Below are 26,576 nucleotides of genomic sequence, written 5' to 3'. Positions count from 1 at the left end.
ATCACACTTTCTTTGGCTTATCTTGGTTCTTTAAGTCTTTCTTGTGCAAGTTAAGTTGTTTTGGTGCACACATGTGACCAGAGAATGTCAAGTTCTTTCTTGGCAAGTCTATGCCACTGATGTACACCAGGCTGGATATTTATTTGTCCTGTATCCTGATGAGAGATACTTTTCTTAGCCCTCTGAGGTTAAGGCTGTGCTGCTCACTGCAGATGTGTCCTGAGCTGTCAAGTGTTATTTATTCCCCTACTGTGTCCAATCATGTTTTCCAGTAATATCATCACTGGCTGCTCCACCTCACTGGGTTGACTGTTGTCCATTATGTTCTGTTCTCTTTCAGGATTGAGAGCAGGCAGACAACAAGAGCTCAGAACAACAGTAAAGATCAATTTGAAATTGATTTGATAGTGCTCTTAATTCCATTCACTTTGATTTGTTCTCTGGACAATTATTGGCCTAGGTGTGAGTTCTTGTCATAGAAAAGTAGCAACAATTAAAGGAATAAAACAAAAGCCCTTTTGGGTCCCCTGGATGCTACAAGTTCTGTAGGATTGTGCTGATTAAAAACTCTATAATAAAACCAAACTCAACAAAAATATAAAAAGTTGGTTGAAGATCAACACAAATTCATCACTAGGACCACTAGCAAAGGTTTAGACTAATAACAGGTAACTCATAACATGGCTCTTACATATTTTTAGGGATGCTTCAATTTTGTATTACATCAGTATATCATTCTTGTGCTTCAAATAGTAGGCCACCAATCAGAAAATCAGCTTTGATGAGACCTTTTAATGTTTACTTATAGATGTTTGCACTGTCCTCAATAACGAGAAACAAATAAGACTCTGATCATCCCAGTAAACCAGTTCTTTGACTGGTAATGGTAATGGAATACCTTGAGAAGTCTGGTTTCTTTATTTTCAAGTGAAAAAATCCACTTTGATGACTTTTAAACTGTTCATTTTGGCCACAGCACATCAAAATACAATTTTCGTCAAAATACAATCCTAACACTGTAGAAAATCCAGTTGTGTAATGTTATGTCACATTAAAGAGTTTTTTTGTTTATACCAATGTCTTTTGGTAAAAGATTCTCATTAGTTTTAAATTCTGGTTGTAGTATAAAGGCTTATAAAAGTTGAAGGAGATGACATTTTTGGAGCAAATGCTGAGGTAATTCATATTTCCCTCCTTACTCAGGTTTACCTTCACGTCTTTCTCTTCTCTTCTCTTCTCTTCTCTTCTCTTCTCTTCTCTTCTCTTCTCTTCTCTTCTCTTCTCTTCTCTTCTCTTCTCTTCTCTTCTCTTCTCTTCTCTTCTCTTCTCTTCTCTTCTCTTGCTCTTCTCTTCTCTTCTCTTCTCTTCTCTTCTTCTCTTCTCTTCTTTCTCTCTTCTCTTCTCTTCTCTTCTCTTCTCTTCTCTTCTTTCTCTTCTCTTCTCTTCTCTTCTCTTCTCTTCTCTTCTCTCTCTTCTTCTCTTCTCTTCTCTCTCTCTTCTCTTCTCTTTCTCTTCTCTTCTCTTCTCTTCTTTCTCTTCTCTTCTTTCTTTCTCTCTCTTCTACTTCTCTCTCTTCTTCTATTCTTCTCTCTCTTCTTTCTCTTCTCTTCTCTCTCTTCTCTTCTCTTCTCTTCTCTTCTCTTCTCTTCTCTTCTCTTCTCTTCTCTTCTCTTCTCTTCTCTTCTCTTCTCTTCTCTAGTGTAAGACAACAGTACGGCACAAACTCTACTTGAGACTTTATGAGAGGGGAAGCTAGTAATTTTTTTAGAAAATTCCCGAGTAAATTAATTTTCATGACTCAGACACATCCTTTCATTAATTTAATTTACTCGCTTTCTCACTGCCACATACAAGCATCAAAGTGTCTGCATTTAATAGTTTAGTCACTTGTGTGTGACACAGATTATAGACAAGGGATGCCACCCATCAAGTTCTCAGTAGGTCTTTTTGTTTCATCTTGACTGACAACAAGTTCATCTTTAAACATATCTCTTATATGATTTAGGACTCAAAAGTTAGGGTGATCCTTTTGATATAGTTTTTCTTACTTTCATCTCTGTAAACTTCAGGCAAGTCTGATGCTTGTTGTTTGTGCTTCCTGATTTTTTACATTCTTAGGACAATGCTGTTCTTTCTGGGGTTATAGGGAAATGAATGACACAAATTATGTGCCGTGTCTGCGTTGACATCTTTTCTTGTTGAGCACACAGTCTTCTGCTAACAAGTCATTGTGCAAGTCATGATTTAATTGTTTCATGAGAGTCCAGGCCTTTTGATATGACAAAATAATACATTCACTAGTTTACTCCTGTGAAGGTGTTGTTGGTTATCAATGTAGATACTGGTTTTGACCTCATTCTGATGCTTCTTCTGGTGCTTACTTACACATTTCCATCCATACATCATTAACACCAGTCAAGATTTCTGGTGTGAATCTCTAGGTATTGTCAGAAAACAAGGGAAAAACTGGATTCTATAAGGCATACATACACTTTAAGCCACATTTCCCAGCTTTATGATGATTTAAACTTTTAAAACAGGGACAGAAGCTTCCATATCACATTCTTATAATTAGTGATGGATTCTAGGATTGCACAGTCATCACCAGGATGTACAATGGTAAGATTCCCTCTCAAAAGATTGGTATAAGTTGCCCCTAATTGTCATGTTCCTTTGAATATAAAATTTTCATTACAATCCAGTCAGGCTAAGTAATTGGATTCAGAGGAAATACTGTTCATTTTTAGTTCTTTTGGAATATCAGATATACAACAGAAAATATAATTTTTTTTTTTAATGAATGTTCTAGGTCCATACTGCAGAAATCATGAATGAGATTTATTTTTGTCATCTGTTCAGTGAAGCAGAAGTATGATATTTTCAGCTAGCATGTTCTTATGAGGACCAATAAAACTATAACCATAAAAATGAGAGAGTTACGATTAATTATATACTTCATTAAGCAAAGTATTAATATTATGGTACAGTTGCTGTCAGACAATTTCCTTATTTCTTGCACTAATAGTGCTCCACAGAAATAGAAGTATATAGGACATTTATGGAATTCTCTCACATACCTAAAAACCATATTAGGAGAGAAAAACTCTCTCCCAAAGATAGGTTTTGGCAGTGATTGGTATGAAAATTCAGAAATATAAATTCAGCTGCTGACTCTACCATGGCTTCTCAGGCTATGTGGGGCATAATTGCAAAGTCTTCAGACACCTAAAATAAAGCACCTTTTATCACTTCTGATACCCAAGGCTTCCCTTGCCTGACCCCAGCTTGATTCCACATGTTCCTGGATAGCTGGTGCCATCATGAGGATGTCCTTTGTGCCTTAGGGTATGTCCAATGGCACTAGGCATCTGAATTGAATCTGTAATTTGTCTGTGGTCCCTTCTATGTTAAAATAAGAGTTTATTTCCTACTGACAGGTTTTTCACCTGTTCTATTGAAAAGTCTTTGGAGCAGGGTCCATATCCTTTTGACTGAGAAATCTGAACAACATTGTCACAGAATACTTGTCACAGAATTCACTAGACATTTTTTATACTATTTAATAGATAAATTCTATTACAGTATTTGTTATTGAGAAATGCAGTTTATTCTCCAGAGGAAAAAACAAACAAACAACAAAAAAAAGAAACCAACCATTCAAATGTGTTTACTGAGTGAAATTAGATCTAACAAAAGTGAAAATATCTATATTAGGTAACGGAGAAGTCAGAGTCTAACTGGCATAAAACTAGTGTGATTATTTTGACAACATTAAGTAGAGAATTAATGATTCAATGCCTGTGTCCTTGTGCTTAACTGCTTCATCCCATCTCTGAGGCACATCCAGGGGCAGCAACAGATAAATTCAAAAGGATCAGTATGTAGCCAGTATAGGTATTAATGATGTTGTATGGTCTGTATTAAATTATTATAGTTTTACTTAACTAATTTTAATATTTATATTTTTTTCTTTTAAATACCCTACATATTTCTGTCCTGGTTACCCAGACATTTGTGTAGGTGTATGAAAAGTCAAGACTTTATGTAGATACACAGAGACCATATTTTCATTAGCTTTTCAGATAGCATAAAATGTGATTTAGGTTTATAAAAGCATTTTAATTTAATCTTTCTGTTCAAATGAGCAGTAAAGGAATTGCTAATGCACCAACATTTAAGGTGATTAATAGATATTAATTTGTAAATCCCAAAGGGGTTTTTTTGCTGAATCTTGCATATTAGTCTATAAATAGCCATTACACTACACCCTATGTTGAAGTCTGTGTAGTGTGTGCAGCAAAAGCCTGTCTCTGAGTAGATCATGCTCTGAAGGCTCCTCTATAGTCCATACCAACATCACTTTAAAGTTTGTTCCAATAGTCATCACCCTTTTTTGAAATGCTGTTTCATTTCTTAAGTGGTTTTATCAGTATGAGCTTTTATCCCTTGCTTTGTCTTTCTCTGGTAGTTTGAGAATTCCCAGTCTGGTAGCCTTTGAATTCTTTACATCTTTTTAGTACTCTTCCAAGTTTTAAAAATCTCTTCAAACATCGATGTCACAGAGTTGCAGGACTTTAATATTCATCTCATCAGTGCTCTAATTCTGTTCCTAGTCACTGTTCTACTGCTATATGCATATGAGGATGGCATCAGCCCTTTTCACTGCAGGTTTCACTTGAAGGTGTTACTGAACTATATGACTGTTACGCTGCTGAAACTAGAGGCCCAGTCCACCTTTATTAGACTTAGACAATACTAACTGACCTCCTTTGAAAATGTAATAGACAATCAGTATTTTGCTTCACATTTATATTAGGCTTCTCTAACTGCAGTTTTCACAATTGTTACAGTCTTATGACATTCTCCTTGTATTCAATAAAAACTAAAAAGTAAAAATCAGTGTTCCAGTAATGTTTTTCTCAACTTGTTTAGCATATTTTGGCAGGGTAATGAAGCCTGTTTACTTAGAAATATCTCTCCCAGACAAATGTTTAATATTCTCTTCTGTTAATAATATAATGGAAAGTCCTGCAACTAAAAAAAAAAAAAAAGAAATCCTGTTTCCATTGAAATACAGAGAGAAATATTTGTTTAATTTACTGGAGTGTTCTATATAAGGGATCCTGCATTGTGCTGCAATTTTTCATACTCCTAGCCTGAGGTGCCAAATTTTGCTTGGGGCTGGCCTTAGTTTGCCCTTCAGGAACATCATCTGATTATAAACAGTCTAGAAATAAGAACCAGCTTCCTCTGTGATGATTATTTCACCTTTTCCATCATGCTGATGTTCCCATGTGGTTGTGCCTTTTGTATTACAAAATGATCAAGCAGGTTTTTCAGGAACTCCAACAACAGCTGCATTAGTAGCCCTAAACTGATTTCCCACAACAACACAATTTTGTTTCTAATCATGTTAAGAAATAATTAATCCCAGAGTCCTGTTCGGTTCGGGATGACTTGGGCTATAATGCACCCCTGTCAGTAACTGTCACAGCTTGCTTTGTTGCTGCATTCATATTTCACATTTAAGTTTTGTGGTTATTGGAGTTTTAATTCTAAACAAAATGACAGTATTTTTAGCATCATCTTTTTCTGTCCTTTGCCTCTCCCCCATCAAAATCTTTATTCTTGATTGGACATTAATGTTTAAACTTTGTTAAATATTTAGAAGTCCATTAACATAGATTTTTATTAATGGAGATCTGTAGTCTCAGAACCATTGCATTGCAATGCAATTTTTTTAATGATTTTAACGGTTTTTTGTTAAATCTGAAATTATGATAGACCAACACTTTCCAGTAAATCTTCTCAATCTGAACAGCTGGGATAAAGAAAAATCTCTAAGTGAAGAAATCCAGCCCAAAATTAATTGTTTAACATGATAAAATACTGATTTAACTATTCATACTATCTTTGCTCTGTGATTTACAAGGAAGATATACAGAACAAAATCACGTAAAACAGTTTTTCTCAGGCTACCACACACACATGAGATAGCAAGGAGTTAACAAGTACTTGGGCAAAGCACTTGTATACTCAACATCCCAAGGCACCCAAAGAGCTGCAGCTGCCCAAGCTAGTGTCAGCTAGGAATACATATTATTTTTGTAAAATGGATTACAAAAGAATTCTTACAAATGGAGACAAAAGAATTCTTCATGGTTTGAGGATTTATATGGCATAAAGGAGGAGAGGAATGGTCATTGCAGAAAAATGCAAGTCGAATTTTATATGGCAAACTGTAAACTGTTTGCAGGAAATTTATAGATTATTCATTACCTTTTTATTTGACTTATGTAAGGGCTTTACAGACATGATCAGTCTCTGCATTCAGTAACACATAATGACTATACAGGAAAAATCCAACAAAATTATTTTCTCAGTGAAATCACCATAGATTTTGTACTATTCACTGCTAAAATGAGTAAAGTATCTGTATCTTCACTAATAATTTTCCAACGGTGACATCCAGTTGTATATTTTACTCTTAATTGGTAGAGCTATTCTCAATTCTAATCTATATGTCACTAATTAAAAATAAATAAGACATAAAAATGCTCTGACAGAAGCTTAATTACATTGTTATAGTTGCATGACATCTATCTGGAAGGAACATATCAGTATATGCTTGTTTTCTATCTCTTGTATTTTGATTTGTCATATAGTTGACCTTGTTTCCCTTTCTAAAACTAGGATCAAGCTTCAAAAGTGGCATCAAGCTTCTGTGGTTGCTAGTTATCAATTTTCAGAAGTGGGTAGCAATACTGTCATAGTAACACTGTCATTGTTACAAATCATTTAAAGTTGTATAGATGGTATGTTAAAAAAACCCCAAACACCAATACAGAATCTGGGATACAACAATTATTTTGAACATTTAGATGCTGTAAATGACAGCTAAAAGACTTTGGAGCTCCCTGTATTTTTCTAATTTAAAGTGTTTTCTAATTTAAAGTATTTGGCCATCAGTAAACTTTGAAGGAACTCCACTTAGAGCAGACTATAAGGTTTGTATCTCCTCTGGGCTTCTACCAGTGCTGCCTCCCAGTTTACAATATTAGGTTGTGCTGCTGGCTCATGAGAAGTCCACAAATCAGAAAAACAAAATTGCTGGTTTGCTTCCCCACATCCTACAGCTCCATGCTTTGCCAGATACTCCTACTGCTTCTTCCCAGCCCATGCTCACAAATTATCTCAGAGTTTTCATTTCTGCTCCCTCGCCCTACATAGCAGGTAGAGTAGGAAAAAAGTCACTGGTATGTATAATTTTGTCTCTGCTGCAGAAATGTAATTCAAAGCTGGAAAATGAAATTCTGTCTGAGACACATTTTTTGCTTATCTTTTTCATTCTCCATTCCTATATTTTTGTCTGCATTTGTTGTCACTTTTCCCTTTTTCCTGGCCAGATTTTCTACTCAGTTTATTCTTAAAAATATTTTCCTTTTTTATTGATTTTTTTACAAACAACTCTCAAAAATTTTTATTTTGTCTTTTTTTTCCTGTCTTTAAAGCATAAATTATAACTTCTAGGGTCTATCTTTGACCTATGTTCTAGAGTTTCTTTGGCCTTTCCCTCACTTGTTTTCTGCACGTCACTAGGGCACCCTGTTTAACATAAGAATGAAAGCTGAAGAAGGCCACTCTGTTGGGAAGCAGTGCTGTCCATCCATCTGTCTGTCCCATTACATACACTCCACACTGCACAGGTCTGAAGGTGATCTCAGCTGTGATCGCAGTCACCGGTTTCTGCTTGTCTTAGTCATAACCAACCTTGGTGTCATTACAGGCCATGGCATCTGCTCATGCGGCCGATGCATTTGCCAGGACGGGTGGTTCGGAAACTTGTGCCAGCACTCAAGGAAGTGCAACATGACGGAGCAGGAGAGCAGAAGTCTCTGCGAGTCAGCGGATGGCATATTATGTTCGGGGAAGGGTAAGAACTGGCAACTGAGCTACTTCATGTCAGTGCAGTGCCAGAGGAATACTATCATATTCTGGAAGACTAATGTGCATGGAAGTGGGTTGTTGTTTAATAACCCTTTTTTTTCAAAGGTACCCATTATTAAAAGGATGTTATATTTGGCTCCATAATGCACTTATATCCATTTTGTCAAACACCCACCACGGCTGTACATATTCAGCAATGTTGCTCCCCTATGCAATTTTGTTAGTAGCATATAATTTTCTGTATCTGTTTAGCTGATGGTCTTCATGGAATAGCTGTACACTATAAACTAACTGTTTGTGTTCCATCCAGTTCGAGGGAAAGGGGCACTACCTGCAGAAACACTGCAGTGGGGAAGATGACAGATGTAATATACTGGGCAACAGTAAGTGGAAGAGAGTGTTTAACAGCAACATTTGGTATACCTAATCACTCTGCTCCCCAACACAGTAGCAAAGTATGTGTCTGCAGCCCTCACAAAGGAATCCTGAAAACTTTCTCATTTACTAATTTTCATTCAGGTGGTTGCATCAGCTTCAGTTCAGCTATAAAAAAATGCCACAGGGAAGAATAAAAGTTAGAAAATCCTGATAATTATCTGAAATTGTTCTCTGAGGTTCCTACCTTGCAGTCTTTCAGGCTAGGAAATTGCATTAATGGAAAGAGGGCTTTTTAGCTCCCCCATAGTGCAAATTGCCTATTTTTGTATATAATACATCTGAAAGAGAATAGACAAAAAATGGGTAGTGGGACTGACTGGAGGCTAGAATGCACTCACTCCAGATTTTATGTGCCATTTCCTCTATTTGTATGTCCCTTGCATAGACAGAGGACCAGCTGGAAAAAACAGTTAGGAGCTTTCTACATCAGGTAGGTTTCCAGTTTTCCCTTTGATAACTTTTATTTCAGTGCAGAGGAAATTTAAATAAGGTTTCCAGCCCGGCCTTCATCCATCTGTATTATCACTTGGAATTCTCTCCTGCAGAACTGTTTCATTTTATTTTGTTTTTTTTCTGTCCCCAGCTGATGCAATGTCATAGAAAATGAGGAAGTTGCATTGTTTCTTTATTTTTTCCAGATGTGTCTGTGTTTAAATTAGTGTATGTGTAAGAGAATGGTGAGTTGTTGGAGAAAAGGAATGACTCTATTTTACTGTAGAAGTTAACTTTTCTTCTCTTAGTCTTGGTCTCCCTGTGGTGTTTTGTATAAACCATGAAGGTGAGGGAATATTCTTAATAAAAATAAAATACACTATGTGAGATTCTAAATAAATATAAACATGAAAAATTATGTTGATTTTTAAAATATTTGTATGATCTACTACCTTTTTATAAGAATGGCTGAGAACCCACTAGCCAGTGGGTCTTACTCTGAGAACAATTAGCTCTGAGCCCGTATATCAAGGATACAATTTACTCTGAGGCTTTGGGAGTAGATAATCTGGCAGAAATTTGCGGAGACACCCAGGATTTTTTTTTCTGTCTGCTGGCTATACTGCCCAGAGGGTGGTTTGGGATCTGGTCACTGATGTAATCTGAAGCAGCCTGAAAGTTGCTCTAGGTTGTAACCAGCAGCAGGCAGGTAGTGCTTTTACACATGACTGCTTGAATGGAGGCTTCAAAGGCCCAGATTTTCTAGAGCAGTAGCTCTCTTGTTGAACAGCATTTACTTCCTCTGGGAATCACAAACCTGACACATGGAGACAGCTCTTCTCAGTGGTTCCAAGCAGTAAAACGAGAGGCAAGGGGTGGAAACTGATGCACAGGAAGTTCCTTAACATGAGGAAGAACTTTACTGTGCGGATGACCGAGCACTGAAACAGATTGCCCAGAGAAGTTGTGGAGTCTTTCTCACTGGAGATACTCAAGAACCATCTGGATGCAATACTGCTCAATGTGCTCTAGAGAGGCAATGTAATACTCTTATTAACTGCTTCATCAGGGAGGTTGAATTAGATGACCCCACAATTGTCCCTTCCAACCTTACCCATTCTGTGACCTTAAATCCATATTCAGCAACAGTGGTAGTTTCTTTGGACCCCAAGCACATGTAAGCTTTCAGTGTGATGAAAGGTTGCCCTGAGGACAGTCAATATAACAAAGCAGTGTCAAATTAGGTGCTATAACAGCTTCATTGTAGAAACAGCTGGTCACATGTGTTTGTTGCAGCAGAGAAATACCTGCATGAGATAACTTCATTTCTGTGTGGTCAGTAAACATCCAAGCAGGCTACTATCTCCTGCCTCTTCTCTGAGCAGGATGAGGATCACAGGCAAAGACAGTGTAATTATTTATAACCTTTTTTCCTTTTTTTTTTTTTTTTTTTTGGTAAATCATTTTTGATGCTGAGATATGTATCTGGAAATCATGTCTTACTGGATACTCATACTTTAAAACACTGTTCATAGCTAGTGAAGCATTACCCTAATGGCAAATTGTTCTTTCTGATTTATTACAATGAGAAAAAATAATGATTACTTGTCAGATAAAAGTGAATTTTGCTGGAAACCTAGCCAGGATAAGCAAGTGCTATAATGGACTGAGAGGAGCTTGAGCTTCTTTTGTAGGACTGTGGGGAGTCCTGGTTTTCAGCAGATAACTGCTGAACACTACCAGAAAATTTCACTCTGCTAATATAAGCAAAGTTGGACATCCACATTCCTAGTCTGTTTTTAGAATCTTGGCTCTCTGACTGTGCCACCTGTAGTAAGAGCTCTTCCAAAGGAAAACAGCAACACCCACCACTGCTGTCTCCCTGGCATTAAATATAGGGCTGCATATGGCAACTGTAACAGTGCAGGATGCAGGCAAGGTAATGAGCCAAATCCCATCCGAGAGGATCTGGCTGGGATCCCAGGAAACACCCTACAACTCATTAGACTCATTTTAATTAAACTAAGGGGCCTCCCAGAGCAGCATGCTCTGTTCGGGGAAAAGGCTTGATTCATTTCCCTAACAGATTTTGTATTATGGAGCCTGATCTTCCTTGGTTGACTTGGTGTTAAATTTGCTGTATCTTCTGCAAAATAGTTTTAAACACTGTGGGCATTCCTCAGTAGCAGCATCAGTGCTGTTTATGAAGAATCACTTCAAGTTTTTTACAATGTAATACTCTTATTAACTGCTTTAATTTCACTAAAATTATCATACTATTCCTCATTATTTTCTGTTGTCTGTACCTTGCAATTTGTACGAACAGAGAGATTTGGTTTAAATTATCCTCAAGTAAGTTTTAGTGTACCTCTTATACAGCAACATGCAATATATATGCTATTCTCCACTACCTCTTCATACAGTGGCATTTTTTATCCTTGTAGGGTATGTCAATATTTTCTGTGCTGGTGGCTCAGTAAGCAATACTCAGAAGTCACAGAAAAAGTAGATGCTTAATCAAATACTCCCATCCCCAAATGTTCCAATCATTAGCTCTTCCTGAATATATTTGCATGTTCCATATGTTGCAAGTTAAAGCATTTCCCTAAAATTAGGCAATGAGTTAATTTTTGTGAATTTAAAATAAACATTAAATTACTTACATATTTAATTAAAAATTAGATACTCTGCTGAGGCTGTTATGAAGTTTTCAAAAATTTTCAGTGATCAGAGGTACTTCTGTATTTACAGAAAAAAACTGGAAAATTTGTTGATATCAAGAGATGCACTTTTTTTTTTAAAAAAAAGTGTAATAGGATCATTATTATGGATTTTTTTTCAGAGGTCTGAAAGAACTGGAAAGATGGAAAAGCATAATTTTATAGGCTTTGGCTAAGGCCCTGTTAAGTAACCTGTGAATTCTATTTAGGTTATATTCTGACATAACCAAGCTTCCTTCTATATATTTTTTCCTTAATATTGCATTAAGCACATTGGTGACTTTTACTGGAATCATTCTGGAAATATTGCAGGAAGCTAGGATTTTCAACTACATTTAACTAATTTATAAGTATGTTCTGTTAAATGTCAGCAGCTTATTTGATGATTTTTTTTTTAACTGCACCTCTGATAATTGAAAACTATGTGTGTATCCTTTGCTATAATTTATTTGGGGGTTTGATTTTTTTAATAATGCTTTCTAATGTAACCCTTTCTTAGGGCTTGGTTCACAAAAAGATTTTTGGTGAGCAGTTACTAAGAGCCCCACCTTAGCGTTGTAGGTGTTGTACTGAAATCTGTGTAGGGTCAAGCTGCTGAAGATGGGATCTGAAAAGTTGAGTCTTTTCAGCCAAGTTTTCGAATCATCCAGAAGGAATTACCATCTCCTAGTGGCATTTCTAGTTGCAGAGAAGCCTGTCTCACCCCATTCTCAGGCTACAGTCTTCCTGACACATGACTGTCTGAGGGCAATTGTCACTTTCCAGGATTCAGAGCCATGAACCTTCTTCTGAAGGTAAGAATGTCTCTGAGCCTTCCCTTGAAGGGAGGTTTCTGGTGCTCTGTGGGTTATGGCATCACCTGAACATCACCATAGAGTCTCTTCTTTCCCTGTGGGGCTGTGACCTGACATCCTGGAGAAGGAGGAGAGCAGCTTGTCCCAGCAAAGGGCACTAGTGTACACTACAGGAATAAGCCAAGTGCTGAACTACCATTATGTGCTCAAACTCTTTCTGACCTAGAGCAAATAATTAATTAGTAATTCCATGGGAGGTGGAGAAACTTTCTTTGTGGTGATGAGGATTTTGGGGGTCTAAATATTAGTCTTGTGCATTGCCTGTCTTTTGTGGACCTACCCCTAAATTTAGATGAGGAGGACTATTTCCTTCCTGGGTGTGATTTTATTGCCTTCAGTAACAGTGGGTTGGGGACAATTTGAGCTTTTCTAGTAAAAAAAAAAAGAACAATTACTGGGAAGAGAAGCCGTGATTGTAGGTCTCTGAAACCAAAAGAAAGCTTAAGAATGTGAGTCTTGATTAAGTGAAATAGCAGGATCAAAGCATTAGTACTAACATTCCACCATACTCAAGCTCATGCCAAAAGAATCCTTTTATTCAAAAGACTTTTAGCTTGATTATTTTCTTTTATGTAATAGCCTCTTAGGCAGCAATTTTGTGCATATGCACACGTGCATATGTGTGCACGTGTGTGTGGTGGGTTGTTGTTTTCTAGTCTGAAACTGACAGTGCTCTTTGACTGCGAGTAATAATTTTTGTGATTTCAGGTTCCTGCCACTGTGGAAAGTGCATCTGTTCTCCCCAGGAATGGTACATTTCAGGTGATTTCTGTGAATGCGATGACAGAGACTGTGACAAACACGACGGTCTCATTTGCACAGGTGCAGTACAGGCTAACACTTAATTGCTTCAGGAAACAAACTGTGTTGATGGGAATTATGTTAGACAAAGCCTAGCTACTTCTTTCCCCACTGACAGAGGAAGTGCATTTGCTGGTTATTCAAATCTGCTATAATTGTTTCTTCATGCGGTGTGATAATCAACTTAAGGTTTCAAAACAACAGTTGAAAGCCTGAGCATGAATTTAAATAAGTAAGTCAGCTATTACATCCATCAACAATTCTCATTGTAATACACTACAAGTTACTGCTTTTTTGGCAAAGGACATAGTGTCAGCATTACGATCATGAGGTTTCCTTAGCCTTTGTTCTTCTACTGGACATTCTATAAGTGTAAATTTAAGTCACAGACAAAATTCACTTGTCTGATGATCCTTGGTGGCTCAGAGGTGTAGTTGTGTGGGTTACAGACCTTCCTGGCAATCAGGCAACTGTTGGTGGGAGCCTGAAATGCACAATAGCTTTTCTTATGATGTGATGGCTGATGATTAAATTAATGATTATAGCAGCTTCATCTTAACATTGTCTGAAAGTTGAGGTGGCAGATGTGGATAGAAATGGGAAGGGTGCCAACAAGCCCTCACGATAAACATAGTGACAAGAAGCAGCATGGGAATTGCTAAATTAACTCATTGGCTTCTTCCTGTTACAAATCTTAATTTTAGAAAAATGTTGCCAGCAATTATTAGACATGGAAGAAATCTGTAAGTTGATTAGAGTGCGACTGGGAGGGCTGACACTAGTAAATTGTCTTCCAGCTAGATCTATTAGCAAGTGTCCTTTTCTGGAGGCAAGTAGCCAGTATAGCGGCAGCAGAAGCATTATCTTCAGCTATAATGGCTGTTCGTGGATCTTCATAAAGCTGGTAGGAAGAGGAGCTCACATTGGAAACCCATGCTATAGCTGTCTCAAGCTGAGCATTTGAGTCATAAAAAATATTTAAATAAAGTGAAAATAGAGGTGTCAGTATGTAATGTTTCCCTACTGTAAAATAGGGCCAATACATTTTTCACTTAATAGAGAGTTTGAGATATGATTTATTTGTATAGCACTCCTGAGAAGGTAGGTGTAAAGTTTTCCATGTTTAGAGTGATGGTTTTATTGCTATTCTGTTGGTAACTTTTAATGACTTTTTCTTTCTTTGTAGTAGTTAAAAGTAATCTTGTTTTACCTTGTACCTGGAGGCACAGTGTGAACACTGAACCTCACCAGCTGGGTACAGATACTGATGTCTACAATTGCACTACACAATACACAATTACAATATTTGCAATATGGCTGATGGAATTATTGAGAGAATGCTATTAATGCTTTGAAAATGTAGGATGGGGTGGTTTCTTAATGCAATGGTACAATAATTGGTTCCTTCCAAAGGGGGAAAAAAAAAAGGGGTAGGGGAACAATAAAGGAACAATGCAACTACTTTACCATGGCTTTTTACTTCCCATAAAACACATTTTAATGTAGTACATTTCAATTATGATAATTGCCTTTTATTCATTCTATTCTAGGCAACGGTGTTTGTAGCTGTGGAAACTGTGAGTGCTGGGAAGGATGGAATGGAAATGCTTGTGAAATCTGGCTGGGGAGAGAATACCCTTAATGCAGGGTGTCAAAGACTGAGGAGCTTTTTTTGTTTGTTTTTCTTAGGCTGCTAGAACATTTAATTTCAGAAGTGCTCAGTGTGTGGGTGTGCATGTAAGCACACATACATGGTTTTAAGTACCTTAGAACGTGTTTGAGGACCTGCTCCTTAAAGAAATGCATCAAAAAAACTAAAAAAGGGAGCAGGACAACCCCAGCTCTAGAGGGTGAAGTCATAAAATACCGGCCCTGTGGAACTCCTCCAGAGTTTTTTTTGTAAATTCAGTGGAACTGAAATTATATCTATAATGCTTGTTTCTTTAAGCAACCTTTGGAAAAAGTATAAGGAAGCCTTTTTTAACATTGTTTACTTGGTCATCACCTCTCCTTATCAATCTTAACAATACCCCTGTAGAGGAATAACACTAGCTGAATGTTTGTCTGTCAAATAACTAGTTTGATTAATTTTATGGTGTTGGAAAAATACATTATTTGACCTTTTTTTCTTTCTAACAATCCTGATTATGTACCAGCTCATAAATTGAAAGAAGCTGTAAAGAAGCCTATAAAAACATTGGTGATTTTTTGTTTGGTAGAATAATTGTCTGAGATCCAATTACACGACACCCATAAACTGAAGACCCAAAATGTTTGAACAGACCCTTTTCCACAAAGTAACCTAGTTTCTGTGGTTAATGTGTCAGTAAGTTGGTTATCTAATCTACATACTACAATACTTTCAAGTACATAACCTATGGGAACATAAGGAAGGAAACTAATAAAGATATAAATGTATGATTGCCTATTCTGAATATGTATTCTGCAACTCATATGTATTTCTATCATACTGTTCTGTGTAGGTACAGTTGCCTCTTAAAAGTAAAGTAAATGAAAATTTGTTATATTGAAAATGAAAATATGTCACTTTCAGGATGAAAATTCTCTCTGCTATTCGAAATCACTGTTTAGAACACATTACACTGTCACACATGGTATTAATTGAATTTAACTGCTTTTATGGAAGTGGGAAACCTGAAGGTCAACTGACTTGAAAAATCGTCTATGCTATGCAGCAGATTGGTCTCAGCCAAAGACGTTTGGACAATGTCAACAAAGTCATTAAAGTTTTAATACAGTAAATACAAACAAAGCAGTGGTATGAACAAAAATTTTATTTTTATTTTCCAACGGTGAAATGCTGCTCAGTGTGAAATTCACATTGAGTAATGAATGATGCACAACTATTGGGACTTCCCTAACTTATTTACATATGAGTCTCTTAATTTTTTTTACACGTAGATTTGGCAGCCCTTGAATTCTTTAGAACAAAAAGAAGAAATACACATTTAATTTCAAAAGTGTTTACATTTTGTGAAGTCATGATTGAGTGAGAAAATTGATTAAATGGCTGAAAAATACTTTTAGATACCAAACTGTAACACTGGCATTTAGGTGCCAAGGTCCTAAGAAGAGGTACATGATTCAGAAATAATGGAACCATGTATTAACCAAAAAATGTATTTCCATTATTTATCTAGAAATTAGTTTTCTTTTAGAAAGGACAGTTTTGAAATAGGAAAATACAATGCTACAGAACATGTAACAGAATGCAAAATTTCAAATTTATTTAATTGTCTTATTATTGCCCCTTCCCATGTAGTTTGTTCTCTCACTCAGTTTTTTTTAGTTAGCCTGTATTATTTCTTTCTAAAAATGAGGCCTGTGAAACCCATGTTCTCAGGGAGCATAATCACCAAACATCCAATTTATATGTAAGTTCTGCAGATAAATAATGAGACATACATCCTAAAGCTATTACCTACTCTCTTATTAGATAACCAAAATATCAGACAGAGTTCTAAAATATATCAATACAGTATAAAGCATCTTCAAAATAAAATCATGAAATTTTAGTTTATATTTTATACTTGTAACCCTTAAACTCCATGGAACTGAACAGAAATATTTTCTTAAGTTTTAGCATATATGCATTTTGCCAACCCTGGTGTCTGGAGAGCACAGATTGTTGCTTTTATTTATATTTACGAATACAGCTGACCTGAATCACCTTATAATCAGTGGGTTTTTTGCATATACATTCGTCTGCTGAATCAGAGTGGAAACAGTGAAGGATACAAAGTTTTCCTTTATTTTCTTCCATCTGTATTTAGTACAGTAATAAGAAAATATCAGATAATCAAAACTCTTATCTGGTGTCAGTAGATGCTTTTGGCTTGTTCATGCCATCATTGGTAGATTTATATATACTGTAGACCAGCTGTGGTATTTCACGTACACATTCATATATAAAAAACCAACTCTTTAGCTGGTTGCAGTATCGTATTTGATGCATTTTACTTTGTAATTTGCTTTAATTTTAAATTTATATACTTAAAGAATGTAAGGTAATTCTTCTTTCTAGTTTGTTTGTTTTTTTTTCAAAAAAACAATCAACTCCAACATTTGACTACTGGACGGATTACACAGCCACGGTATTTCTGTTATCCAAATTGTTTGTTATAGTACGTATGGAAAAAAAAAATAGGATATCTACAACAGTTACTCTCCGTGTTTCATTAAAATGCAATTATCAAACAAAACGGTGCTATTACTATAAACCATAAAGTATTAACTAAGACTATTAAAAATGCAATGTTCACATTAATTTTTTTCCAATTTTTATTTTGTGTCTTATAACGTTGCTTGAACATTTCCCCTCTTCATGTTGAGGTAACTGGTGGTGTAACACCCAGCAGATCTGTTTTGTGGCTGATTTTCTCACTAAAAATGAGATTGGAAGAAATAAGATTATTATTCCACATATGTGAATATAATAGCTGTAATATCAAATTGTTATTTTACACCTCATTCCGTATGATGGGAATTCTAGATACATAAACTGTAAAAGCAGGAAGAGGCATAAGGAAGTGAAACTTACTGCTTGATTCTTTAGAGCTACTGACTGTAAAAACTTTCTCCCAGGCCTGTGACAAAAGGCAAAACCAAATTGGATAAATGGGGATTTTGTACTGATTAAATTAGTAAACCTTATGAAAAAAAATATTATGTCCTTGCTTTCTTATGAGAGAAAGAACACAATCCAGAAGTGTGCTGAATGCTTCTATAACAGGCTTGCAGAATAATGTCTACTGTATATAACTTATCTGTAATATCAGCTATAAAACAGCTGTGGATTGATTTGCTTCTATAAATTATTAACCTGCTTGTTAATAATTGTGACCCTTTTTTTCAGTGGCCACACTCTCTTTTAGAAACACGCAGATGAACATTTAATCATGTACCTGCTCTCACTTTTCTGATGCTTTGCCCATTGCTTCTTAGCAGAATGTCATCTCACTTTGTAGCTAAATGATACAGCTATGTGATACTGGGATGAAGAAAGCTCAGTTGAATATTTCTGTGACTAGGTAACAGAACAAAAATTTTATTACATCTTTAAAAATAAGTCATAGCATTTGCATTAGTCATCACCAAAAAAATCCCTCTTATTAAACGTTTTAGAATGCATTGCACAGAATATGAATTTATCTAAAGGGTCATTTAAAAGAAAGAGAACCTTCTCATTTAGTCTAATTTTATTTGCATTCCCATTTGAATGGAGCTGAACAATTTCTTCTTTATACCAATAAACAGAAGGATCAGCAAGACATACTTCTACTGCATGGACCAAACTGCCTGATTTCATACCTCATTGCTTAAACTTGTATTAAATCAAGACAAAAAGTTTCCCTACATATATATATAAAGCTAGAGTTCTTAGTGTTGTGTCAGGTATATGCCATAGTCAAAGTGAATATCTTTATGGGGGTGAGACGGTGGGGAGAGAGGGAAGAGTTTTAGTAAGAATCAACATGACTATACCAGTTAAAGTTTATGAAAATGACAATATATTAAAAAATCATTTAAGAATGGCTAAAACCCCCAACAAGTTAAGCAAAGGCTGTGTTATGTGAACCACAAAGCACTTAAAAGGAGCTAGAGCCCCTTCTATAGGCTCTATCATGTGAGCAATCTCATAAGGATTCTTGTCTATTTATAAAATTTTTGAAGTACAACAAAACGGTGCTTTGTTGAAATAGTTCATATCTACTTAAAACTGGATTTCTGAAACTGTGCAGGTGTGATTGATTTTGCCAAACAGAACTGTAGCTGAAATACAGATTTTAAAAAAAAGGGAAGAGATAATGACTACATGCAGTGTTAACATATAAAATGGTAAGATGAGGTTAGATTGCTGTGCAAACAGTCTCTCAGAGATTAGAGAAAACCCAGAAGAATAAAATACAAAGCAAGCATGCAAAAGATCTGGAAGGCTGCAGATTCACAGGCAACTGCACATGTAAGTACAAAACCCCCAGTCTATAAATACAAATTGATTCCGTCAGGTTTACTATACAGTACTTTAGTAGTAACAGACAGTTGAAAACAGCTTTCACTTAAAAGCAAAATTAATTTTAGAGGGAAGAAAATGGTGAAGTCTTATTCTGGAGAACAGCAAGAGAGGTATTATATTAAGGAGCTAAAATTTTCTTTGGCATGGTAAAGGGGGAGAATTGAGTTTGCCAACCTATTTACATGAAGTTTCACCATCCTTTGGGCAGTGCAATGATGTTTTGCACAGTCTACTTTTTACATAAATTTTTTTGTTGGTTTCATATATGCCTTCATATAAGTGCTTTATTCATCATTTTGAATCTGTGTATACATCAAATAAGAATAAACAAACTGTACAATGCAAACTCTTTGCATATATGTTTGTAAATTTAGTAGTACTGACCAACAGTTCTTTGACAGATACAACCTACAACATGCAGTTCATCCTTGCCATCCTCTTTCCATGCAACAGATGAGACAAGACAAAATAAAAGAGAAGAAAGAAAGCACAAAGACAACTTTTTATGTTTAAACAAAATGTAATAATAAAAAAAAATTAGAACATCTATTCATTGGATTAAACATACATAAGAATTTAGCCCACAGCAACAAAATCAGAAAACAATAATTTAAAAAAATGCTGTATTTCCAGTATGCACGAACAACTTACAGAAATTAAATCTGGCCTTAATTATAGACTCCCAAAGTGGTTCACAGATCATAGTTACTCAGGATCAAAAGGTTAGTGTTGAAAACAATACTTATGTAGGATCAGGCCATGAACCAGAACTTCCTCGCTTTGCTCAGCCAGTTTTCCAGCCCTGTCTCTCCTCAGGCTCTTACGCTGGGGAGTAAAAAGACAGCTAGATGAGACATGAACTTGTGTATTCACTCCTCATGAATCAGGTGAGAGAGAATGTAGCCTTCAGCTGTATTGTCTTACTTGAAATATTGTGAAGTGCTCCTCTTATAACTGTAGGAAGGCCTGGGGCCATCCCTGGGACCCAGCTGATAGTACAGCATCATGGCTGTTACCTCTCATGAATCCTCCAGGTGCAGAGTAAGCCCCCAGCTCATCATGTGAGTTGCTTTGGTTTTGTTTTGTTTTCTCAGGGATGGTGCATAAATCCCACTGGACCAGATGGGATTAGAAGGGTACACCAAAGTTTTTAATAAAGTGGTGTTTTCCCCATGCACGCATATTTAGTGCTAGCAGACAAGGGCACAGTCTAAGTCAAAGTTTCTTTGCATTTTTATCACAGTTTTAGATTGTTTGTTTTGTTTTTTCTCCCCTACATGGATAGGGGGCTTCATGCTTAACTCATTCCCTCCCTAGAAAGACCCAACATCAATCATTAGCTTGCTGTTCTCATAGCACATATACAAAAGGAAGTCTGACCTACAGAAAAAAAAAGTTTATCTAGAATTTAGCAGCTTTACAGTAGCCTCCTTGAAGAGCGCACTAAATGTGTCTTATAAAAACAGAACACATTTGAAAACTAGTATGAAGAGTTCATTCAGACTGAATCAGTTGTTCAGCTGAGCAGACAGGGACTTTGAAATAACCAGCAGCCTCTCTTAGGGACTTCAGCACAAAGACGTGGTAAAACAAATTGCCAGAAATACAGTGCTAAAAAAGGAATGGATGGTTTCCACCTTTTTTGTTTTTAAATATCAAGGTAACAGCAAGAGGCCACACAGTTTTCCAGACTGAGATACAGTTTGATCTTTGCTGCCATTTCTGAGAAATAAATTCCATCTTAAGCATACAGAGAGTGCCCATATTTTTAATCTCCTGAAAGCCGGTGACTAAGCATGCAAAAACTTCAGTGGCACCTCTGTGGCATTATCTAATTCTTCCCCCCCCAAGCCCACCTCACCCCACAACATTGACTTAATTGTTCACAAGGGAGAAACTCAAAGGGTTAATGTTGTTTCTGGTAGTATGATCCAAGGCTTCAATTTTGTAATGTTTTTCATTTCTTCTAGATTGATGTAGGAGAAAGTACAGTATATAGAGATCAAGGCAAGGCACCTTCAATCTAGCAATTTGGTGGGCATGTTATCCTCAGAAGCTGGGTGGAGGTACATACCGGGATATTAGTGAAATACCTAGGTCTGGACTTTGCATGCTTAGCTAAAAATAAAAATAAAGTTTTGTAATATGTCCAGTTTTAAATTTTTTTTAAACACCAGAAATATTAAACTATAATTCGTAACTACCCTTTGCATTGGTGCTGCAAAAAAGAACACAACATCCTTGCCCATGCTTTGCTAAGTAGGTGTGGAATTCAGCCAAAAATAACAATGGCATTAAGTTCAGTTCCTTAAAAACAGGAAAGGATTATATTTGAAATGGATTTAGGTAGCACGATTCTGATTAGTCTTACTTTTTTTTTTTTTTTATTGGTAGTGGTTGTTTTTCAAACAATGAAGATTTAGTAGATGAAAAATGAGCCTTAATTCAGGCCTACAAGGCCTACAAAATTCATTGGACCCACTTTCCCAAAAGTGAGTGGGTCTTGCTCGCTGGGCAAGGCAAATGTTACCATTACCAGTAAGCCTGTGATATGTATAAAACACACACACAAAAAGAAACTATACGGGGATGCCAAACACGTGTTTCATAAAACTCCCCGTTGGTTGTGTTTGACACTTTTCCCTCCACTATAACGCCAACCTCAGAAGCACAGTATCTTTTACTAAAGAGTATTCACATTTAATCAATATTGTAAGCCAGAGACAACGATCCTATTCTTTATAGATATAATTTGTAATAATAGATTTTTGAAGGCTTCCGATTCCCTGATTGCTTTCAAAACTAAGCCACCGGCAACACTTAAGTTCTAGAGAAACACAATCCCTGCAAAAGTTCACAAAGAGTGGAGCGAGCAGCCTTATAAAAAAGGGAAGAAGAGAAATTCATAATAGCACAGGTTTACAGCATCTAACTAGAAATTACTTGATTATTTGTGTGCTACAAAATAGAACTTAAACACATGGATTTTGCTGAAAGTGGACTCAAAAAGGGATTATGGGCAATTGTCAGCAGGCAAGGTATCAAGTGTACTTGTGAAGTATGTGATTCACATGAAGTGTCACAGTCACAGAAAAGATATTAAAAAGGCATTCCAATATCTGGTAGGGCATTCCATGGTCTGAGTTTAGCTGGTTTGTCCAGGTGTCTTCTTGTTTTGGGTAGAGCTACATGTTGAGATTTATCCACTTGCAACAACTCAGTTCAGAAACAGCAACGGGCAAGTCGGTGACTTGCTGCAAGCTGATCCACAGACACTGCCGAGAGGAAGTCTGGCAAGGATAAATCGCTCAACTGTACTCGAGATTCAGTAAGTCACAACACCTGTGAGGATCTGGCTATGTCGTCTTGCTCTTGTTAACTGGTTTACCACCATTCATTATTGCAGATGCACTTGTGCTTTTACTTGGTGTTACCCCAGCCTTTGGCACTGTTTCTCCAATATCATGCAAAGATGGTTCTCGATACATGGCAACTGAGGGGAGAGAAGAGAAAAGGAGAAGTATTTTTGAGAATGTATCAGATGTAAGAGTTCATCTCAAATAATTATCTATAATAACTGATATTGTAAGATGTTCCTCTTGCATACCAGGGAAACTATTTATTTTGACAGACACTTGACATCACTGATAGATTTTCTTGACCCTCCAAAATTCTCACTTCTTCATCTCACTTAAAAACACAGTAGGAAACCACATGCTTGTTTGTTTGAAGGACACTATAGATTTTTGGAAATTAAAAGCTACTCTTCTATCTTTGCATAAAGTGAACACACAAAAATGTAAATGTGTATAAACATATGTATATATATAGACCCCTTAAATAAACATGCATCTTTTAGAAGTAAAACGTGATGAGACAGATTGTATTTAAAAAGTGGGATCATACAATACAGTTGTCTAGACTTGTGTTCTTTTTTAGTCATATTTGCAAGACTAGGCCAGGATCCAGTTCTACAAAGTTATATGTACATCTGTCTCTCAAATCTAAGGAACTTGGCTATGATCTCTTCAGCTGTATCCTGAAGAAATATCCAGGAGATGTGGAGAGTACACAGGAGGTTTGGGGTTTTTTCTTCCTCCTTTGCAAAAACGTATGCAGTAATCGCTGATCTCCACTGAACGTAGAAGTGCAGAAAACTCCAGATTGAACTATTAACTGAATTCTTAGAGGAATTAAAAGTTTGCCCCGGGGCTTCAGTTCCTATCTAACCACTTCAAATCCTTTGAGAAAAATACATGTATTCAATTACACAGTTCCAGCATTAAGCTGCCTTAATGATTAATGTTCTTGGATAATTCAATTTCATTTTCCATGTCACTGAATCAGGTAATATTTCCACTTATACCTAACTTCAGTAGCATTTATTTATATCAGAGAAATGTTAAAAGAGATGTCAAAGCAGTCAAAGGAATTAATCATCACACTATGACTTTGGGACTGGTTGTGTGTTGCCATAGAGAGCATAATTCCTTCATCCCTTGGCTAATTAGAGCAGGAGGCTGGAGCATCAAAGTACTGATCTTGATCTTCAGTGGCGTGAAGTTTCATAATAAATATGAAGGGCCCCATAGCATCATTAACTAATCAAATACTTGTTCTAACATTTCCAGTGACATAATCTACATCCTTTTATGGCTTCTAGAAGACTGAAATGTCTTCTTTAGAGTATATAAGGCTGGTTATGATCTATGTCTTCAGAGTGCCCCATAACTGTGTTTAGGGCACTTAGTTGATTAATTAGAAGACCTTGATGAAATAACACTGTGACCTACACAACTATTAAGTTGAACAACATGAGATGGAACTATAAAGTAAGGAATTATATAGAAGAGTTATCATATTTGATGATTCTTATAGGCAATGAAACAGGAGCCAGGCCTAAAAGAGTTAACTGAGGTATCTTGGCCTGCTAAGAAACTACCAACATCTAAATGATCTGTGGTAGTTCTGTTCTGCCTACTGGACTAAAGCTTAAAAGAATGGTAGAAGAAGCATACAATAGGCCTAGAGGTAATGAATTAGGATGCAGTAAGACAAAGTAGACATTTGAATAGGAGAAACATGCCTGCAGCCAAGGCTTTCTCCAAGCTCCAGTGAGTGGGTTGACAACAATGGAAAAGTAGGAAGGTCAAGATGAGGAAGATTAGATGAGACCCCAGACTCACGAGAGGAGGAGTGGATCTCCCACCAAGATTGAGGGCCAAGAGAAGCACCACTCCAAGCTCTGCCTGAGCTCCATCTATGCTCTGCCTGTTATTAATATGTATAGATAGCTGTTGTAATCACATGAATATGCATTTAATCATATGTGAAAATTGTATAAAAACTATTGATTTTGTGTGAAACCTTTGAGCAAGTTCTTTGTGGTGCGAACCACGCTTGCTCCTGGTGCTGTCAATAAATACCTTTGCTGCTCAAAGACCCAAAAGTCTCTGAGCAGTTCTTTACAGCAATATAAATCAAGTTATTTCTATGCATTGTCTAAACAATTTTCATAGTCTGATAATCCAAATATTATTGAAAAAGAGTAACTTCTTTCCTAATCCATTTCAGTTTGCATCTCTTTTAAAAACTCAATGGCTTTCCCTCTTAGCAATTTGTATTATTTTATATATAGGAATCAAGATATAAAGTATTAATATTGTTGAGAGCTCATGGAACTACTGGAAGCTTCTACAAGACAAGAAAAGCAAGAAAGCATCAACCTGAGCTCAAAAATGAAGTCAAAACTTAGATTATTCTGATTCTTTCTTTATGATGAAACTAAAATATTTAACAAACTGATTGTATAATCAAAAATTTACTCAGACATGTTTTCAGATGTTAAGTGATGAGATAACTTTCAGAATGACTGAAGTTATGTGTAACAATAAGAACAGTAAAATTTGGAGTGCCATCAGGACAAGAAATGAAAGACAGCATAGGTTTATAGAGGCTTGCAGAATGCATAGGATAAGACAAAAGTTCCAAGATATAAATGGATGCATTTTTCAGAGAATGTGTGACATCATTTTAGTGTGTAAGGTTACTGTGACTGTTATTTGCTTCTATCTTGGTTTAAAGGCCAACTTACAAAAGTTATGTACGTTACACCAATTGGCAAAGTAACACAGCATGATTTATTTCATAAAGAGACCTTTGTGTTTTGTATTAGAAAGCTTTTACTTTGAAATGCTGACATTTCATCCATTCCCTATATAACTCCTGATTATCCTACAATATCCATTATTTCATTCTGCCTAATAAAAGGACTATTTTCTCAATGCAAGACTCACAACAGCTTTTGTCCCTACCAACAGAATATTTTAAAAACAGCACAATGCATTTCCACAAAAGAATTCTTTTCTTATAGAATGACCTCTTAATCCCTGGAAAAATGTTTTCACATATGCCCTTTCTATCATCACTATGCTGAGGCACAAAACTGCTTCATGAATCTTTAGGACTGTCATTAGAAATGGCCCCTGTGCAAGGCACACACATTTGGAAAGGGCATTTTAGAAACCGTTCCCTTTTCTTGTGAGATTTATAGGAGGGTCTACCAGCAATGGACTGAGCCTCACCTTCCAATGGCTTGGGTAGAAAATGAGCTGCTGGTTTTGTTTTCTTCACTCTGTTTCCTTTCATGACCTGCCCTTCTTTGTTCAGCCCCAAGAACCAGGCCCTCCCAGACTCCTGTTGTCTGTAGAGCATGGATGAGTAGATTACATAATAATTTTCAAAAACGGACTCCTTGAATTTGCACTCTGGTGTAAAAAGTTCCTGTGGGAGGAAAAGTAAATGTTAAATGGTATCTCTAAAGTGCGGCTTCTGTTTGGTTAATTTACAAATACCTCTTGATAAGTTTAATATATGACTTATAATAAGGTTCTGCTTTGAGAACAGGAGTTCTGTCTTCCTCTGGAAGAGCTCCAGGTGAACTTCCCATGGATGCCTCAGTTTTCCCATCTGTGCAAGAGGGATAGTACATTTTCAAAGTAGAAAGGAAGCTATACAGACATAAAAAAATTTTCAAAATACATGAATAATTATTATTGTGCTTATTTTTTCAGATAGGATATTCTTATAAAGATTAAGAAAGTCTACGCTGAAATAGCATTAATGAGATGACAGTTGTTCTAACATAGTGAATGCAGCAAACTTCCTCTGGTTTACAACAACTAATATTTGAAGCTCAAAATGCTACTACTAATGTATTAAGATATATATCGTGCCCTGGAATCCACATGGCCCGAAACACCACAGGAAAATACTATTTTGATGTACAAATTCCTGGACAAAGAAAAATAAGTCCTACGGACTTTCTCATCATTCATTCCAAAAGTG

The 26,576-nt window shown here is 36.3% G+C and overlaps 2 protein-coding genes across 6 annotated transcripts in view; one reads left to right on the top strand and one right to left on the bottom strand.

The window, feature by feature from the left end:
• ITGBL1 (integrin subunit beta like 1) overlaps positions 1-15,977 on the top strand; it is a 140,865-nt gene extending 124,888 nt beyond the window's left edge. The window contains 3 exon segments of the mRNA XM_032678606.1: positions 7,787-7,933; positions 13,100-13,213; positions 14,743-15,977. Coding sequence (XP_032534497.1) covers positions 7,787-7,933; positions 13,100-13,213; positions 14,743-14,834 — 353 coding nt within the window. The 3' untranslated portion in view covers positions 14,835-15,977.
• Positions 15,973-26,576, bottom strand: part of FGF14 (fibroblast growth factor 14) — a 400,255-nt gene continuing 389,651 nt past the window's right edge. For all 5 annotated transcript variants that reach the window (XM_032678607.1, XM_032678609.1, XM_032678611.1 and 2 more), the window contains 2 exons: positions 25,814-26,012; positions 15,973-22,722 (listed from right to left, as the gene is read on the bottom strand). In XM_032678607.1, coding sequence (XP_032534498.1) covers positions 22,586-22,722; positions 25,814-26,012 — 336 coding nt within the window. In that variant the 3' untranslated portion in view covers positions 15,973-22,585. The remainder of the gene's footprint in view (positions 22,723-25,813; positions 26,013-26,576) is intronic.

Source organism: Chiroxiphia lanceolata, chromosome 2 (genome assembly GCF_009829145.1).
Source record: "Chiroxiphia lanceolata isolate bChiLan1 chromosome 2, bChiLan1.pri, whole genome shotgun sequence".
In the NCBI taxonomy this organism is placed as follows: domain Eukaryota; kingdom Metazoa; phylum Chordata; class Aves; order Passeriformes; family Pipridae; genus Chiroxiphia; species Chiroxiphia lanceolata.
Note: the sequence above shows the minus strand (reverse complement) of the source record. Positions and strands in the feature narration are given on the sequence as shown.